General features: G+C 33.6%; 1 protein-coding gene across 5 annotated transcripts in view; it reads right to left on the reverse strand.

The window, feature by feature from the left end:
• The window catches only part of SSBP2 (single stranded DNA binding protein 2), a 309,669-nt gene that overhangs the window by 89,828 nt on the left and 199,813 nt on the right, over nucleotides 1-20,028 (reverse strand). For 3 of the 5 annotated variants that reach the window (XM_007079789.3, XM_007079790.3, XM_042989363.1), the window contains exon 5: nucleotides 2,843-2,932. The exons of the other annotated variants lie outside the window; for them this stretch is intronic. In XM_007079789.3, the coding sequence (XP_007079851.1) occupies nucleotides 2,843-2,932 (90 nt within the window). The remainder of the gene's footprint in view (nucleotides 1-2,842; nucleotides 2,933-20,028) is intronic. 5 annotated transcript variants of the gene reach the window in all.

Genomic DNA, 20,028 nt, shown 5'->3' on the forward strand with positions numbered 1-20,028 from the left:
CATGCCTCTCTCCTGCTTCAAATCCTCCAATAGTTTATTACTGTCCTTAAAATCAAGTTCAAATTCCTACGTGACCTACAAGCTCCTCTAGGTTCCTCTGGAGCCTCATTACCAGCTACTCTCCCTTTAGCCAATTAAGCTCCATTGTGTTGTTTTTTAATATTTAGTTTCTCTATTTTCCCCTCTGGGCCTTTGGAAACTCTTCTCCCTCTTCCTGGGATATTCCTTCCCTCTCTCCTTGTCTCTTTGCCTAACTCATCCTTAGATGCCACTTTGGATTTCATTTACTAATTTGAGAATACTTCCCTGACAATGACCCTCCCAAGATTGGGTTTGATGGCCTCCTAATTTGCTCTAAGAGTACACTCCACTCATTTATTACAGCCATTTTTTTCTATACTCTAAGTGCCTTGTCTCCCTCTCCTTAACCACAATATATGCTTTTTTGAAGGCCTTTATACTTTTGCTTATATTGTTTCCACTTTCTGGAAAATCATTCCTCTGTTTTTTACCCCTGGAAAATGTTTTCTAAACCACTCTCAGGTTCAATTCAGGCAGACTTAACAGCTCTTCTTCTAGGTTATCACAGAACCTTACACTTGAGTCTGTTACAGCACATACCTTGCTATATTACAGTTATTTATTTTTAATAATGCCTCTGGCTAGACAATGAACTTTGGGAAGGTACATATTACCATACTCATTTTTAGATGCTTACCACAGTGCCTGGCATGTAGTAGTTCTTAAGTATGTATCACACTGGAATAATTAAAACAAAGTTAACTCTGTTTCAACTCCTCTTACCAAGAATCAGGCACAAGACAGGTAAGAGAAGAATGGTTCATTTAACAAAACGTGAAAATTAAAATGTATGGGTTTATACATGTTTGTTTTACCCTGGAGTATTTGGCTTCCTTCCCAACCCACCCCTCTTTTTAAAAGTGCCATTTACTTGTACCCCAATGTTTATAGCAGCACTCTCAACAATAGCTAAATTATGGAAAGAGCCTAAATGTCCATCAACTGATGAATGGATAAAGAAATTGTGGTTTATATACACAATGGAATACTACATGGCAATGAGAAAGAATGAAATATGGCCTTTTGTAGCAACGTGGATGGAACTGGAGAGTGTGACACTAAGTGAAATAAGCCATACAGAGAAAGACAGATACCATATGGTTTCACTCTTACGTGGATCCTGAGAAACTTAACAGAAACCCATGGGGGAGGGGAAGGAAAAAAAAAAAAAGAGGTTAGAGTGGGAGAGAGCCAAAGCATAAGAGACTGTTAAAAACTGAACAAACTGAGGGTTGATGGGGGGTGGGAGGGAGGGGAGGGTGGCTGATGGGTATTGAGGAGGGCACCTTTTGGGATGAGCACTGGGTGCTGTATGGAAACCAATTTGACAATAAACTTCATATATTGAAAAATAAAATAAAATAAAAGTGCCATTTAGAGAGCTTCTATTAACTCTTATATGTAAATAAACCCTTCTGATTTATTCACTAACTCTAATTCCTCCTTGGCAAAAGAAAGAGAGCATGAGGAAAAAAAATTAAATGAGCTAAAAATATTTTATGAATAATGATCAGTTATGAACTTTAAAAGGTAAATTCTGTGGCAGAAGTCCACAAAGCCTTGATTTGAATCTTGACCCTGTCACTTTCTGACTTCGTGCAAGCCACTTATCTACCAAGCCTTGGTTTTTCCATCTGTGCAATAGGAACAGTAATAATACATACTTCATACCTAAGGTTACGGCGAGAATTAAGAGTTTATATATGTAAAACATTTAGAACAAAGCATAACGTATAGTATGTGGTTAATAAGTGTTAGCTAGTATTATCATCTTAAATGGAGATTGTTTAATTACTAATCAAGAGTTATAATATGCTCCTAGATTATAAGAAATGTAATGATGGTATGGATTAAGTAGCAAATGACTATCAAGGACTGTGAAAATATAAAAACACTAAAGTGACAGATTAGTTTGTAAGTACCTAATGTAATTCATTAACAATATAGCACATTACACTAATTCCCATAATGCCTTCCAATTCTGGTTCTTAACTCCTAAGTTCTTGTTAATTTTCTCAAAGGATGTTATAAAATTAACTGTGTAGTAAAAAAAATAATAAACTTCAGAATCTATACTTTTTTGTGTTAGAAAACTGTTAGAATTAAATTGAAATAAAATAAAATTTAAACATGGATGTATTATAATTCTAAAATCATTATCATCATTGCTAAAATAAGTGGTCTTGTTGAAATTCTAAAATACTAGCATTTGTATTTTAAAAATCTGATTTTAAAATGTCACATAATAATATTAATAACAATTCTAGCTTAAAAGCCAAAAAGATGATTATCAAAATATCTCGATATAGCCTGTAATTTGATAAATGAAAAGGTTATGATTTAGCCATATTTTGAAATTACAGCCAAATCTTGATTATCTTTGGTCTGTGGAGATCTGGATGGCTGGAGTAGTTGAAATCTATATATGATTACAGAACTTTATCTTCAGCCTCTTTTCCCATCACATCTTTACCACAGTTAACTTAAGGGGCCAGTTTGCATTTCCACTCTCTTTCTTTCTTACTTGAACAAGGAAATGTCAAAATAAATAAATGAATAAAAATTTGACAACAAATAAAAACACAGGAAGGAAGGGCTAATCTATACACTAAATAACCGGTCTCTGAATAATCAAGAGTTGGCTGCACACATTACGTTTACCTTAAGAATCAAAATAGCCTCATTCTCCTTCATATCTTTCAATAAAAACAAACAGGAGTTCCTGTGCCTTAACATTCCTCGTCAGAGTTTCTCTGAGTACCTGAAAGAACCCTGGTGGTACAGGACCTACTGGCATGCCATCTCCTGGGGGAATGTTTCCTAGCACTGGGCTGGGAGCTGCTGCAGCACTCTGCAAAGAATAAAGGAGAAACAAACCTATATCATTACAACGAAGACACAAAACCAGACTAACGATAACAGATTGTAGGAAGGGAAGCTTTCATTCCCAGGAATAAATATTAGTAATTTCCCCCACTCCAGAGGTAAACAAAGATACAACAGTTAGTTTATATATGACTAAGTTATTTGGTTTAAACAAGTGTTTTAAAACTTTCTGAAATCACAGGATTTGAAGAAGATGGTATCTTTCAATGATATATAGAAGGCAAATAATAATATGACAAAAAGATAAAAGTTTAAGTAAATGCTTTATTTAAGGCACAGGCATCTGAAATGACAACATTAATAACAAATATGGAAATATGTCGGTAGTAAGTATGAAAATGGTGGTTACAGAAGTTGGAAAAAAGAACTCTTTTTTAAGATTACGCTTTGCTTTGTCACAGACAAATACAATTAATTTCCTGCTTATAGGTGGTAACATATTATTCAATTTCTGATATGCTATAACTGGCAGCCAAAATAGAATTGTTAGCAAAAACAAAGTGGTGAGGATGAAAAAGTAATTAGGAGACTGAATAAAAGAAAAGAATTCGATTTAGAGAGATTAGTCTCATATAAACAGATTATGAAAAAAAAATGATTGAAAAACTCAGTCTACTTCACTTACAAATTATTTCATGGCACACTAGAGCTTCATGAAATAGGAGAATGAAAAATTTTGAGTTAGACTCTTTGTAATTAAATATAGGTTTTAGATTTAATTCTTACACAGAACAGTAATACATATCACTATTCTATAATCATGGGTTTTCATTCCTCTACCTGGTTAGACATATTATAAATCCTAAGAACAGTCAAGAGATCAGAAATGTGCTGAAGAAAGATCAGTATGAATCCAACAGTTCTGCTATGAAAGAACTCAAAACAAATAATGGATCTAGTATATCTGTCCCACTGTCCTTGCCTCTACATCAGGGTAGTCATTCATGCATTAATATTCCATTAGAAGATGTAATATCAATATATTTATAGCCTACATTTCCTGGTATATAAATTTGTAAAAATACTAACACGTGTTTATTCTATAATACTAGTAGTTATTAATAATGAAGGCCAATGATTTGAGTGTTTCCTGAGAAAATGTAGATTTAAATGTGGTTATCTAAAATGTTGCTTACCTATGAATGCCAAAATTCTAAGCTTCTGATAAAGCAGATAAGTATAAAAGGAGAAATAATATATCTTAGATATTAAGATGAAACATTTATCTGTTATTCTATTTTAAGCAAAAGCATGCAATTTCATTAATGTACATTAAATACCCACTATTTGACAGATAGTGTTCTATTTTGCTGTATGTATCAACATTCATATTTTTTAAAACTGAAAGGCAAATCTTTTTTTTTTTCATTTAACTAAACTGGTGTAAAATTTTAATATACAATGTTACAGTGACAGTTTAAATATATATGATTACTTGGGGCGCCTGGGTGGCTCAGTTGGTTGAGGGTCCGACTTCGGCTCAGGTCGCGATCTCACGGTTCGTGAGTTCGAGCCCCGCGTCGGGCTCTGGGCTGATGGCTCAGAGCCTGGAGCCTGCTTCCAATTCTGTGTCTCCCTCTCTCTCTGCCCCTCCCCCATTCATGCTCTGTCTCTCTCTGTCTCAAAAATAAATAAACATTAAAAAAATTAAAAAAATAAATAAATAAATAAATAAATAAATAAATAAATATATATATATGATTACAGCTTGATCTAGGAAGAAAGATTTGATCTAGATCCTTTGACAGTGAATTACTGTCATGGGCAAACTGCTGTCAGTACTAAGAGCTAGAGATAAGATGTCACTATTGTTCTAATTAATTGCAGAAGAGAAATATTTTTGAGACAAGTTTGTAAACTATTCTCACCTATATTTTTATAGAAAAAATATACTACGTTATATAGAAAAAATACTACTGTAGTTGTGTATTACAACTTTGAGCAGGTTTACAAAAAATAAAATAGAATTCAATGGGTTACTGCAACGTCTTAGTGTAATTCAAAGATGCTATTTTCCCCTCAGTTCTAATTGCTTAGAAAGTACATAAAAGAAGCTTTTGCCTCCCCTAAGTAAAAGAAAAAGTTTGTCTGCATCTAAATTAAAATTCAACAAGTAAAAATACTGGGTCATCGTTGGCTCCTTTATTTGTTTTCTTTTTGGGGACTATATTGGTTAAGGGCATATAATATGCTAGGTTTTTTTTCCTTCTATGTTCTGCATTATATGTGCTCCCTTTTGTTTTTTTTTTTCAGCTATTATTTAAAAGTGAAACAAAATACATGATTCAGATGAAGATTTAAGCAAATTAAATCTTTAAAATGCCTTTTGAGTTTTCATTTTATGACTTCAAAATTATAGAATAAATTCAGTCAAAATATAAATTGCCAAGAAGTCTTTTAAGTTCTGCAACACAGCAGTTAACGCTATAGGGAAAAAAAATCCTTGCTATTTGGAAGTTAACATTCTAGTGAAAGAAGAAAGATAATGGTGAGTGCTATGTAGAAAAAAAAAGAGCAAGGAATAGGGAATTCCCAATAAAGGGATAGGGATTATAAATTTAAATAGAATAGTTGGGGGGGGCACCTGGATGATTCCTCAGTTAAGTGTCAGACTTCAGCTCGGGTCATGATCTCACAGTTGGTGGGTTCAAGTGCCTTATCAGGCTCTGCACCGACAGCATGGAGCCTGGAGCCTGGAGCCTTCAAATTCTGTGTCGTTTTCTCAATCACTCTCTCTGCATTCCTTCGCTTGTGCTCTCTCACTCTCAAAAATAAATAAGCACTTAAAAAAATAAATAGAATATTTAGGAATGAATGAATAAATCACATAAACGAATGGATCATGTTATGGTGACTTATTTTTTTTTTTAATTTTTACTTAAACATTTATTTATTTTTTGAGAGACAGAGACAGACAGAGCTTGGGTGGGAGAGGGGCAGAGAGAGAGGGAGTCACTGATTCCTAAGCATACTCCAGGCTCTGAGTTGTCAGCACAGAGCCCAACACAGGGCTCGCACTCACAAACCGCAAGATCATGACCTGAACCAAAGTTGGATGCTTAACCGACTGAGCCACCCAGGTGCCCCATCAACTTATTTAAATATGACTCTTGCTTTGTTGTTGAGGATGCCTTCCCACATTTCAAGATGTGCAAATTCTTCATTTGTACCTATTCCCTTACAGTGGCACAAGAATTTTGTGGAATTCTTTCTTTCTTAATAATCATACTTTGAAAAAAAATAATCATACTTTGGGCATAATAATAGAAGTGTCTTGAAAACAGAAGAGTTTTATAGGTAGATGATTTATAGTATAGAGCATGATTTCATTTTCTGGTGTGATAGTAATTTCTATCCTTGGCTTAAGGATACAAAGTGATGTGAACAGAATCTTAATAATTACCCAGTTTGTTTACCTCATAGAAAGCACTAGTTCAGAGCATTTCAGCCCAAACTTCACTCTGTGGACCACATTTTTGAGCTAAATTATGCATCCAGTCTTCTGGGATTTATTGACAAAGGATAATTCACTGTTTATTGTACTGTGTGGACTCAAGCTTAGAGTACCATTTGGTACACCATGCAAATCATTAACAAATACTAATCTGATAATAAATACTACAGAGGTACACACACTAAGTGGTACTTCAAGCATTGTGAAAGAGTATATTTCTCAAATTGCTTAACTTGCTCACTTACAGCAATATAAATAATATATGCTTTTAAACTGTAAGCAAAATGAGAATCAAGTTTTGAGAATTAGTAATTTATGTAGAAGAAAGAAATACAAAATTTCTTCATTTCATTGATGCAATTTCTGAGACTTATTTCAAGTTTACTTCCAACTTGTAAGAAATTTATCTCTCTTGGGGCACCTGGGTGGCTCAGTAGATTAAGCGCCAACTTCTGCTCAGTTTATGATCTCACAGTTCGAGGGTTTGAGCCTCATGTTGGCCCTGTGCTGATAGCTCAGAGCCTGGAGTGTGCTTTGAATTCTGTGTCTCCCTCTCTCTCTCTCTCTGCCCCTCCCCAACTTGCACTCTGTCTTTCAAAAATAAATTTAAAAATTAAAAAAAAAATTATCTCTTGACTTGAGGATCCACAGAAAGTTGTTGGCTCTAACTGATAAAGTATGTGTTATTCTTGACAGTTGTGACTAAATCACAGAAAAAGTGCAAGTAGTTTAACTATATTAAGAACTACTAGAAAGTATTAGTTTCACTGGGTTTGTGTGAATTCCCATTAGAATAACATGGAAAATCCTTTATTATATAATATATGCATGATTATTTAGGTTCGACTTTTTATTTTCTCTCTCTCATAAAAAGAAAAACATGAAAATATTATGGTTTTAAAATATTTCTTTTTACTAAACTAAATACATAAGACTTCAGGCAAATGTGAAAAAATCATCATTAAAAGTGTTTTGTCTCTTCACTGGATTATTTATATGCTTTCAGTATATACTTTCAGATATTTTCTAACTGCTCTTAAATCATTTATTTTGTCACAGGACTTAAATTTCAAAGGTTTTTTTGAAAGTTACAACTTTACTTTTCCTTTTATATTTTCCCAAATCACTAATATAATTGTACCTACTTTTTATGTATCCAATGTATTAAATTTGGGGAATTACTTGCTTTCCCAAGGACATACAAAAATGAACTTTAAAGAGTTACCATGAAATCTTTACATGTTGTTATATATTTATCTTTGTTTAAGTCTGTGTGGCCACTTTCCTCTCTTGGACTTCCTATACTTATATCATTCTACCCTTTAAGAAGGCATAAGTCAATTTGTGCCCCTTCCTTCTTCTTTTTGTGGTGTTTATTTTTCCCTTGTATATATGTCCAGCACCATTTCCCATTTTCTGCTTTCTCTTAAATGCTATTGTATAACTGCACTTAAAAAATATTTTTGTTCTCTCTTTAACTCCCTATTTCTGAATTTAGAGAATAGAGAGATACACTGTTATTTTATATTTTATCTTCTTAAATAAAAATCTGAAATTAAAGCCAAAAGACTTCTTATTTTAATCTTAGTTATTATCATTAGTGGCCTCTGGTAGGAAAAAAAAAAAGTTATATATAGTTTGATATGGAGGTTTCACAACAGGCATATAATGAAATTTTGTTTAAAAATAAAATTAAGATATAATTGATTACTAAATTAGTTAGCATTTATCAAGATTAAATAACTAATAGTTTTATTTAATAAGGATGTTAGAGAATCAGTTGCCTATCAGGGAATCAAAATATGAAGTCTGTATTTGGTACAATAGAAAAAATATTTAAATATATGAAAAATTATTAAGGTAATGACATAAGAACTAAACTAGTGACAAAATTATTAGAAATTGGAAAGATGATTAAAGGAAACAGTGAGTAGTTACGCCTGGGTGGCTCAGTTGGTTAAGCCACCGACTTCAGCTCAGGTCATGATCTCACAGCTGATGGGTTCAAGCCCCACATCAGGCTCTGCGTTGACCACTGAGAGTCTGGAGCCTGCTTCAGATTCTGTATCCCCCTCTCTCTCTCTGTCCCTCCCCAACTTGTGTTCGTTCTCTCTCTCTCAAAAATATATAAACTTAAAAAAAAAAAAAGAGTCCCTAAAAAGAAAACAATACTTTAAAAAAAAAAAAAAAGGAGGCGTGAGTAGGAAGAGATTGGTCAGGGAGTTGTTGACTTTTACTATTAAGCTATCCGTACTATTTTTAAGCCATATGCGGGAGTTTTTTTGAGAAACATTTAAAATGGTTATAATTGGTATCTTGTCTTCAGAACTTTAATGCAAAGCATGGTCAAATATTTGACTGTTGATTGAAAACATATTCTTTATTATACTAAGAAATCTTTCTATGCCTAGTATTCTAAAAACAATTTTTAAAGAAGTCAGAAATAAAAAAAAAAGATGCTTTGCTTTTTTATATTTGATATTTTTTTTGTTTTGTTTTTGTGGGAAGCATGATATAAGTAATCATATATTGATAGTTTTCTTAAAGCATCATCATATTTCTGAGATAAGCCATGCATGATCATCATGGGTGATCCTTCTTTTAATAAGGCTAATGAATTATATTTGCCAATATTTTATTCAGGATCTTTATATCTATATTCTAAATGAGACAGGTTGAGAATGTTCCTTGCTGTATTATATTTTTCAAACTTGAACATCCAGATTATTCTACTTTCTCAAAATGAATTGGATGGCAAACTATCTTTTATAATGCTCTGGAGAAGTTTTATAGTATGGTGTTTATCTGCTTTTTGAAAGTTAAAAAAATATTCAGCAGTAAAACTGCCTGAATACAAAGGCAATTTTGGAAATAATTATGGTCATTATTCTTTTTATATTTTCTAAAACTTCTATTTGCTTCAATTCTGTTCATTTACATTTTTCTCAGAACACTTCATTGCATTGAGATTATTAGTTTTATCCACATACACACTACTTTCACATACTTACAAAAAGTCCTCTGTAGCAGCCGTGAGAGAGATTGCTAGCAGACAACAAACATCTGTTTTCTCCGTTTTCCATGGTATTAGAAATGTAGCCAATCATGCAGCAGCCCAACTACATCATACTTCTGTTTCCCTTATTCTCACCAAGAATTAAGGTTCTTACTAATGGAATGTGAGCAGGAGAGGTATGTGCCACATCCAGACCTTGGTCTTAAGTAGTTTGGAACACATTCTACTTCTATTTTTTTAAGATTTTATTTTTAAGTAATCTTTACACCCAATGTGGGATTTGAACTTACAACCCCAGATCGATAGTCACATGCTCTACCAAATGAGTCAGTCAGGCGCCCCATCCTACTTATTTTTAATTAGAGATCTAATTGCTGTCACGCTGACAAAAACAATGCCCTGTACAATGGCAGAGTGCCACTAACCTCAGTGTCTGGATGACTTTGTGGAGTGGATTTCACCTGCCATGGACTGTCTTACTGAACTGTTGGCTCTAAAACAGATGATGAGGATTCATTTTCTCTCTCCTAAACTGAATTAGCATTATCATCATTATTTTTGCCAGAAACTGCTTACTTCTTTTTCTGTTTTATTACTTTGTTAACTTCTTTTGTTCTTTTATTATCTCTATTCTCATGCCTTTTTTTTTAGGCTTTATTATTTTCAAACTTCTCAATTAAATTAGTAACTAATTTTTTCTTTTTTTTTTAAATGCAAAGAATATAAAACTATAAAGTTTGGCTCTGAATTTACCTTTGATTAAATCTGTAAGGTTTGATGTTGATGCTTATGATTTTTTCCCTAAATCATCTAATCAGTGTAATTTTGATTTCCTAAACAGTTACTGGATATAACTGGAAACCAAAATTATACTGATTAGATGATTTAGAAAAAAAATGAGAACACCAACATCAAATCTTATAGATGTAAGCAAAGATATATTTTAATTTATAGGCTTTATTTAATTTGAGGCTTTATTTTTGTTTTTAATGTCTAGCTTTCCCAATTATGTCTAGGTAAGATGTACTATACAATTTTTATAATAAATAGGCTTTATTTAATTCGAGGCTTTATTTTTGTTTTTAATGTCTAGCTTTCCCAACTATGTCTAGGTAAGATGTACTATACAATTTTTATATTTAGGATATTGTTGAACAGTTTTTTGTGGTCTAACCAATGATCAATTTTCATAATTTCCCATGGATATTTAATAAAATATCCATACTCTACATTATTATCCATTTGCGTAATATCCTTATATTATCTCTATTTTTTGTCCCCTTACCCGTTCAAATATATATAATACCCTACAATTGTTGTTTGTCCATTTCTCACTTATTTTTCACGTTTAATAATCATTGCCTTGAGTCTACTTTGTCTGAAATTAATGTTGTAAGTTTTTTTTGTATGTGTTTAAATTTCCTATCCATTTATTTTTAAATTTTATGCTATATTTTCTCACTCATGAGCAAGAAAAGCCCTGTAATATGAATCTAATGAGATGTCCTTTAAAATAAAATTTAAAAAAACCCCACAAATTCTCTTTATCCTAAGCTTTCAAGGTATTAAAGTTAAGACAAACAGTATCATTTACCTTTCTCAGTGAAAAATGAAGTTAGCTTATCTTCCTATTCTACATCTCCCTCTTCCACTTTCTAATTCTTGTTATAAACACTTGGAGTCTTAGGCATAAACTTTTTGTTTCCATCACCTCTTTTTTCACTAATAATTTTTGACCTCTACATTCAGTTTTGCAACCATACTTTCAGCATTAAAAATAAAGAACTCCAATTTTATCTATTGTTTTCCCTATCAGTCTCTTAAAAATAACAAAACATTTGCTACTCATGAGTTTTAATTCTTATACATTTCAAGGGTGACTAGAGGATATATAAATATTATTTTCCAAATCTTTATATATGCAAATGTCTTTGCTGACTCTCATCAAAACTACAGATACCACTGTTGTCTGAATAGGGTTGCAAAAGTCTGATACTGTCCAGATTTTTGTTCCTAGGGATGTAATCTATTTTTCTCTTCCAGGTATTTTGAGGATGTTTTCTTGATTTTTATAATTCCCAAATGTTTCAATTCCATATCTAGGTACTCTATTTCTAAGTTACTTGCCTAGAATTATGTGAACTTTTTCAGTGATCATTTACCTGGGTTATTCTTTTCTAATGCTAGAAAGTTGGGAAATCATTTCAGTTAACAGGTGTAAGATCCGACAAACCTCAAAGGGTCATTCTTTGCAAATGTCATTAGTTACTAAGTAAACAGTTAAGGTATTATTAATAACTAAGGAAATATGTTGAGGAATCTTGCCAGGAAAGGATTTTCACAAGTTATTGGTGGCATGAAAAACTGGTACACTTATAGAAAGCACTTTACGTGTATATATCATGTGCCATAAAAAATTAATAAATTTTGACTAAGTGATCCTTCCTTTCAGATACTATTCAATTTTAAATTCTGAACTATGAGAAAAATAGTATGCATAAAATACATTCATGGTCATATATTTATAGTAAGAAATATTCAAAGTAACCTAAAAATTCAGCAATAATGTAATGCTTAAATAAATTGTAGTACATCTAAGCGATGAAACATGATTCAATTATTAAAAATAATGGTTACAAGTGGAATGATTTGGGAAACATAGGAATTTGTTTATGATATAATGCTATGTTAAACCTGCCAAATACAGAATTGAGTATAGCATGACTATAATTACGCAAATGATAAAAAATAACCAATGAAATACTGTGGGTGGATGCATAAAGTTAACTGTTAGAATTATATAAGTGATATTTGAATAAAATTCCTACAAATTTTCTGAAATGTCATATTATTTCTATTTATAACATAAAAAATTTTTATATGTTAAATATACACACTGCCAGTTTTGTCAATAGCTATATAATAGGACCAAGTGCTGAGTGCCTGGATGGCTCAGTCAGTTAAGCATCCAACTCTTGATTTCTGCTCAGGTCATGAGCTCATGGTTTGTGAGACTGAGCCCACATGCGGTTCTGTCTCCCCTTAGACAGAGCCTGCTTAGGATTTTCTCCTATGCCCCTCTCCTATCCACACACACACTCTCTCTCTCAAAAGAAAATAAACTTAAAAAAAAAAAAAAAGGACCAAATGCTAATAACTTTACTTAAAACAAACCTAATCCCTAAAATTTAAGGTTAAATAACAGGTAGATATTTCTAACTTAAACATGAAGTCTTATTTCAGTAAAATAAAATATAAAATATTTTAAATGAGACTACAAAGAAAAAGTTTTTCTGTTTTGTAAAGTTAGATCCTAGCTATAATCTTAAAATCACTTACATTATTACTGAGCATTTGTTTACATTGATTACACAAGTTCATACTTAGCACTATATGTTCTACCCCAGTCTACCTTCCTCAGTCACCCTCGTAGAGTCTGGAGAACCAAGATCACTGACAGTTTTTAAATTATAAAGATATTTTATTTGTTGCTTTTGCAAAACCTTAATTATCCAAAGAATAGTATTATAATTTCTTGGGCTTCCAAAAGAGGGACAGACTCAGAAATAGCATTAAAAGCAAAATCAAGTAACAAAAACCAAACTTCAGTGAGACCCTGACACCTAGAAATATAGAAAGTGATGAAGAGTTGGTGATATAAATATTATAGCTGGTGTTTGCCATACAGAAGAAAAAGAGTGCTCTGACTGCCTGGTAATTTCAACAAAAAGCTAACTTTTTCATATGAAGGCCAAGAAGCATGGATAGGCAACAGAAGAGAATTACCTACTGGTGCTAAAAAATGTTTTTAAGTGCAAGAGAAATGCAGAAGGATCCTGAGAAACACAAAAATGATTTTATTCCTAAAGGAAACTTTCAGGAGGCAGCCTTTAATTTAGTTGTTAATTTTCACAAGAGCAACCATGGGTCAGAGATCTTGTTCCTTGAATTCTATATTCAGCTTTATTAGAAAGGGTAGATTATAAGGAAAAAGAGCTCACATAAGAGATCTGTTTTGAGACAATTAAGTTCAAGGTAATATCTTTCCATCTATATATGTAACCCAAATATTAGGTGCTCACTGTGCTTGGAGCTGTTTTAAGACTCACGGATTCTTTGTGACACAAAATTTTGAACTTGGTGTGACTACTCCTCAAAATGATAACTATGAATTACTAGGAAAACATACAAATAGTATATAAAATTTTTGTTTAAAAATAAAATAAAGGGGCACCTGGGCGTCTCAGTTGGTTAAGCATCCGACTTTGGGTCAGGTCATGATCTCATGGTTTGTGAGTTCACGCCCCACGTCAGGCTCTGTGCTGACAGCTCAGAGCCTGGAGCCCACTTCGGATTCTGTTCCTCCCTCTCTCTCTGCCCCTCTCCCATTCACACTCTGTCTCCCTTTCAAAAATAAGCATTAAACAAATTTTTTTTAAATAAAATGTAATGGGGATATCTATGACAGCATTTTTAGCATTTGTATACATTCAGCCCTCAAGAAGTATTGTCTTCATATGAATGTCAGAAGTTAGGTAACTTATTATTAAAGCAATAAGCCTGCATTATGACTACATGGTCAACCTACAGACCTATCTGAACTTTTTCTTTAATACTCCTCCTCCCCACCCACAAACATTTTAGTCACTTAATAATGTAGCCTTCACCAGTATTTAAAAATACCATACATAGTTTAAAGAAAAACACAAGAAAAAGATGTTAAAAATATTAATGTTGTAACCTCTTTCACAAGTTTTTAACCATTATAGATTCTAGTAGACTGCCCTGCTTTTCCTTTTTCACCTTAGAGCCTAGAGACTGCTTCAGAGTCTCTGTTTCCCTCTCTCTCTGCCCCTCCCCAACCCTCTCTCTATCAAAAATAAAAATAAACTTTAAAAAAATACAGATGTAAGCCTTTGTCTTGTTTTTATACTATTGATTCAATATAAAAATCCCTGGGCTTCTACTTGTCTGAGAATCTAGGTATTTTAACTATTCCTATTAGCACCTAGTAAGGGAATTTGAATTATCAGAGTTATCCCTTGGAAAAAAATTCTCTCTGTAGTAGACAGAATGGCCCCACGAAGATATCCATGCTCTAATCCCTACGGCGTGTAAATGCAGTAGCCTCTATAAGCTGAAAGGAGGCCCTGGGTGACTTCACCAACCTCAAGAAACTGAGTTCTATAAACAGCCTACATAAGCTCGAAAGTGGATGCTTCCCAGAGCCTCCTAAGGAGAGCCCAGCAGGCCCACATCTTGATTTCGGCCTTGTGAGACCTGGAGTAGAGAAACTGGCCCAGTCAACTCCCACCTCTGACCTACAGGACTGTGAGATGATAAACTTATGTTGTTTTAAGATGCTAAATTTGTGGCAATTTGTCATATCAGCAATGGAAAAATAATACAAGTGTCCCCTAAAATGACTACTTCATTTTGAAGAACATTTTTCATGGGGCATCTATAAATTAGGGAACTCTAACAACCCTTAGAGGTTACTATACCTGACGTGTTGCATAATATGCACTTGCTAATTCTACCATTTTGATTACATTAACTGTCCTGATGAAAAATAAACAACAGAACAAAACAGGTGGCTGCCAGAGGGAAGGTGTGTGGGAACATGGGAAAAATAGGTTAAGGGGATCATGAGGTACAAACTTCCAGTTATAAAGTAAATAAGTCATAGGGTTGAAAAGTACACACAGGAAATATAGTCAATAATATTGTAATAATTTTTTTGATGACAGATGGTAACTATATTTATCATGGTAAGCACTTAGTAATGCATAGAATTGTCAAATCACTATGCTGTACACCTGAAACTAACAGCACATTGTATATCAACTATACTTCAATAATAAACTTCACACACACACGCACACACACACATACAGCTCCCCTAGGTTAGGTATTGTAGTTTTCCTGGTTCCACAATTTTTTTAGTGGCTTTGAAGCATGACGCATGTGAATCAGTTTTTCCTCTTCCACAGTGGAGAAGCAAAGAAAGGAGAAGAATGGCAAAGGCAGTATCTCCTCTTCAACTCTAATTGCGTGCCAGTCTCCAACTCTGCCTTTCCTCTTATCCACAAAGAAATGGTTCCTTAAATGTTAACTGCAGGTCCCACTAAAGCCATCTAGACTCTAGCCAAGCTAGCTCTTTGGTGGAGAAAATATAAAAACAACTGAAACCAGAGTTTAGGGCTTGCCATAATGCTGAGTTTGCTAATGGTCCCTGTTCTGACCCTGCACGATGACTCAAAGTAACTAGGATCCAGCCTCAATCCCTGAGGCATAAGGTCCATTTCTTACTTCCATTTGCTGGGCTTCCAGCCTCAGTTCCCAACTAACTAGCAGCTCAATGTCTCAGAGACTAGAGCAAAACATTCTACTGGGTTCTTTCCTTATATTAATTCTGAGGGGGTATGTTCTGTCACTGAACTTCCATTTCCACAGCTGAGTCCTCACCATTTGCAACTGGATTCCTTAGATACCAATAGTTCATCCATCTCGATATCTACTCATTACTTCTTGCCAGGAACCCCTGGTGCCTAGCATTTGCCACCTGAAGAGTATTTCCATTATTCATTGATACCATCCTAATGATAACCACTTGCACATACATCCATCTATTGCCTGCATTAGCCTCCAAGATCTCCAAGGCAGATCTATTAACCTTTCTTGACTTCCTCTCAATGCTCTGTACAAGGACCTTTCTCAGTTGCTAACTCTGTTATCCTAAATGGCCTTGTCTTAGAATCCAAGGCATAATTGTTCTCATCACATAACCAGAGAGCCTCTATTTTTAAGTTATTTTAAAAAATCTTTGTCACAGAACAGATCATAGTCATTGAGGTATAGCTCTTTATTGATAATATGAATCATCTTAATTTTTGGTTGTATGTTTGATTTTTCCAGGAAGAAGGTAATCATTATATACTCATCTTTTAAAAAGTCATAACAATGGGTGCCTGGGTGGCTCAGGCAGTTAAGCATCCAACTCTTGGTTTCAGCTCAAGTCATGGTCTCATGGTTTGTGAGTTCAAGCCCCATGTTGAGCTCTGTACTTAAAGTGCGAAGACTGCTTGGGATTCTGTCTTTCTCTCTCTCAAAATAAATAAGTAAACTTTTTTTTTTTTTAAAAAGTCATATCACTTGTGAGTCAGTTAAAAAGTTTTGCAAAAAGGCATATCTCCTCTGAAATACATTATTTCTTTTGAAATTTACAGCTTTGGTAGGGAGAAGTGCAAAGTCAATAATTCTCAGATTTTTCTTTTAATAGTATTGTTGGCATAGACTTGAAACAATATGCATCTAGTAAAACAAATTTCCAAAAGTTCTTAAGTTTTACCTAGAACAAATAACTAAATATACTTCAGAATTTTAATAGGATCAACAAAATAAATTTCAAGTTATTTCATGACATCACAATATTTTTGAATGATTTCCATACTAAAATTAATTTTTAAAGTTTCAATCTTTAATTGTCTTTAGTTATTTAAAATATCTCATATTCCCCCAAAGTTATTATGAACAAAAAGAACTTGATAGTGATTTGAGCAGAAATTCTATTGTTTGGTTTTAAAACATGTTACTGTTTTCTTAAAAGTGGTATAAAAGACTAATTATAAAAAAGTACAAAATGAAAATAAAAAAGTAAATGAAAATACTTGTTTACAAAGGCTGCAAACTGCAAACAGGGGCTAGCTTGTTTGTTTTTTTTATAACATTTTATTTATTTTTGAGAGACAGAGAGAGACAGAGCATGAGCCGGGGAGAGGCAGAGAGAGGGAGACACAGAATCCAAAGCAGGTGCCAGGCTCTGAGCTGTCAGCACAGAGCCCGATGTGGAGCTTGAACCCATGAACCACAAGATCGTGACCTGAACCGAAGTCGGATGCTTAACCGACTGAGCCGTCCAGGTGTCCCAGAATCTTGTTATTAATATAGAATATAACTATGCTTTATCCTGTTACTGGGTTTGAAATTATTTAATTGCAGCCATAAGGCAAAACAAAACATTACTATATATTGGCGCATACAGATTAAGGAATACCTGCAAAGGATGCTTTTCCATCTGTGTAATGTTTTGGTGGAGAGATCATCTAAAAAATGTCCTGACACAGATCTACAGATAACACCTATAAAAATACAGTTAATTAGACTAAAAAAAATGAGAAATTCAGCAGATAACTCTCTGTTGGAAGAGAGAGGCAAAAGTAAAGACGATCATATTAGAAAGTTACTTTAAAAGAAAAAAATAAATCAATCTTATGAGAGAGTGGTGGAGACCCATTTGACCAAGCTTCACCCATCATTTCTTCTAACCTTCAACTATAATGCTCTATAGTAATCACTGATGTTCATCATTTTGATATCTGTAACATATTCAGTCATCAGAGAAAGATGGTATAGTTTCAACAAAAAGAGTTAGTGTATTTTTTAAAAACAACTATACCAAATCTTATAGTACAAAGGTGTATTGGGTTCTAGAATATGCCAGCAGTTCTCAAAACACCTGGAATTCCTGTTTGCAGCTATGTGGCTGCAGACATTGTACCACCTTCTTTTGGGTGTTCTCAAGATAAGAAGTCTTTATCTTTAAACAGTTAATTTGCTTTGTGGGAAGCAGGCAAAATTCATTTGGTTTAGGGTTTTGTAACAGTGAATAGTAAGGAAAGATAAAAAGATTTCAAATTAAAAAAAAAAATTAACAGAAGGGCACCTGGGTGGCTCAGTCAGTTAAGCATCTGACTTCTGCTCAGGGGGTGATCTCACAGCTCGTGAGTTTGAGCCCCACATCAGGCTCTGCACTGATAGTGCGGAGCTTGCTGGGGTTTCTCTCTCTCTCTCTTTGACCCTCCCTCCCCCGCTCTTAAGGGCTATCTCCCTCTCTGAAAATAAATAAACTTTTAAAAAAATTTAACAGGAGAGCCTTTTAATATAAAATGGCTTGAAATTCAAACGTCAAAATCTGAAGTTTAAAAATGACACCATGATTGAAATGTCTTAGATTTTTATATATTTTCATTTTTTTAATTTATTTTATGTTTTTTAAAGATTTCATTTTTATGTAATCTCTGTATCCAATGTGGAGCTCGAATTTACAACTCTGAGACTAAGAGTCATATGCTCCAATGACTGAGTAAGCCAGACACCCCAGGTTTTTATATATTTTTAAATCAGTTTTTTTACTTAATATTTTTCATTCATGAGTACATTTTTTTAAACCAACAAATACTTGTGCCTACTAGATATCTGATACTACACCAAGGAAACCTTATTCTTGTTCTCAAGAGTTTACAATCTTAGAGGAAGAAACATAACTACACACATATTCATTTACCAATGTGACAAATACTAAGAGAAAAATAAAAAGTGAGAGAAAAATGTACTTTGGAGGGCTACAGAATGTTTCCTAGAAGTAACACTTACACAGAGAAGCTGAAGAAAGAGTTGGTGACAAAGGGGCAAAAAAGAAAAAGTGAGCCATTATAACTTAAATATTATAAACTAAAAGAATTCAAAAGTAAAGACTCTATGGTGAGCAAGAGTGGCAGAATATAAGAAATAATAAGAAAGGTCAATATGGCTAAGTCACAGTGATTTCAAAGTGTGGCATGATTTTAACTTTATCAGAGGATCAATATAAAGTTATCACAGAGTTTTGAGGAAAAAGCACATGATCATCAGATACATTGTTTTAAATAGATAACTATGATAGCTCCCTTGAGAAACTAAAATAAAGGGGGTAAGAAATGATGTCTTCTGAAGTAGCACAATGATAGGCTGAGTTGCTTGGACAGCAATAGAAAATATATGTGGATGGATAAAAAATGTTTCAGGGGCGCTTGGCTGGCTCAGTCAGTAGAGTATGCGACTCTTGATCTCAGGGTTTTGAGTCCAAGTCCTACGAGGGGGTACAGAGATTATATCAAGTGTGGAAGGAGGGAAAAGAGAGAAGCATACGTTCACTTTAGAATGCATGAGACACTAAAAAGGTTTACTAACAAGCCAATCCTTACTATTTTCAGAAAGGAAATTCCACACCCCCTAACTTATTTAACAATCTTATTGAACTTCTGTTTTAAATCCATTTCTTTTCACCTAAGTCCCTTCTATTCTATTTTTCTTATATTACAGAGAAAACAATGACCACACCTTAGGAATGTAATTTTAGCAATATATACCTTCATCAGCAAAAGATGAATAAGAATTTATGGTTTCTGTAATCTTGTACAACTTCTATCGTAGGACCAACCACATTATGTTGAGATTTTCTCTGTTCAGACCGAAAATACTTAGCCTTAAAGGGCCAGGTCTCTTTTCCTCCTTTGTATATACAGCATTTGGCAGTGCCTGGCATGTGGTCAGTAAAAACTGGCTGGACGGAATCACTGCTATTATTACATGTTTTGTTTCTGGCTAAAATAGAATTAGTAAGTATCTTAAATCTATAGTAATCAGTTTTATTTATTTATTTATTTACTTACTTATTTTAATGTTTATTTATTTCTGAGATAGAGCATGAGTGAGGGAGGGGCAGAGAGAGAGGGAGACACAGAATGTGAAGCAGGCTCCAGGCTCTGAG

This window comes from Panthera tigris, chromosome A1, assembly GCF_018350195.1.
Source record: "Panthera tigris isolate Pti1 chromosome A1, P.tigris_Pti1_mat1.1, whole genome shotgun sequence".
In the NCBI taxonomy this organism is placed as follows: Eukaryota; Metazoa; Chordata; class Mammalia; order Carnivora; family Felidae; genus Panthera; species Panthera tigris.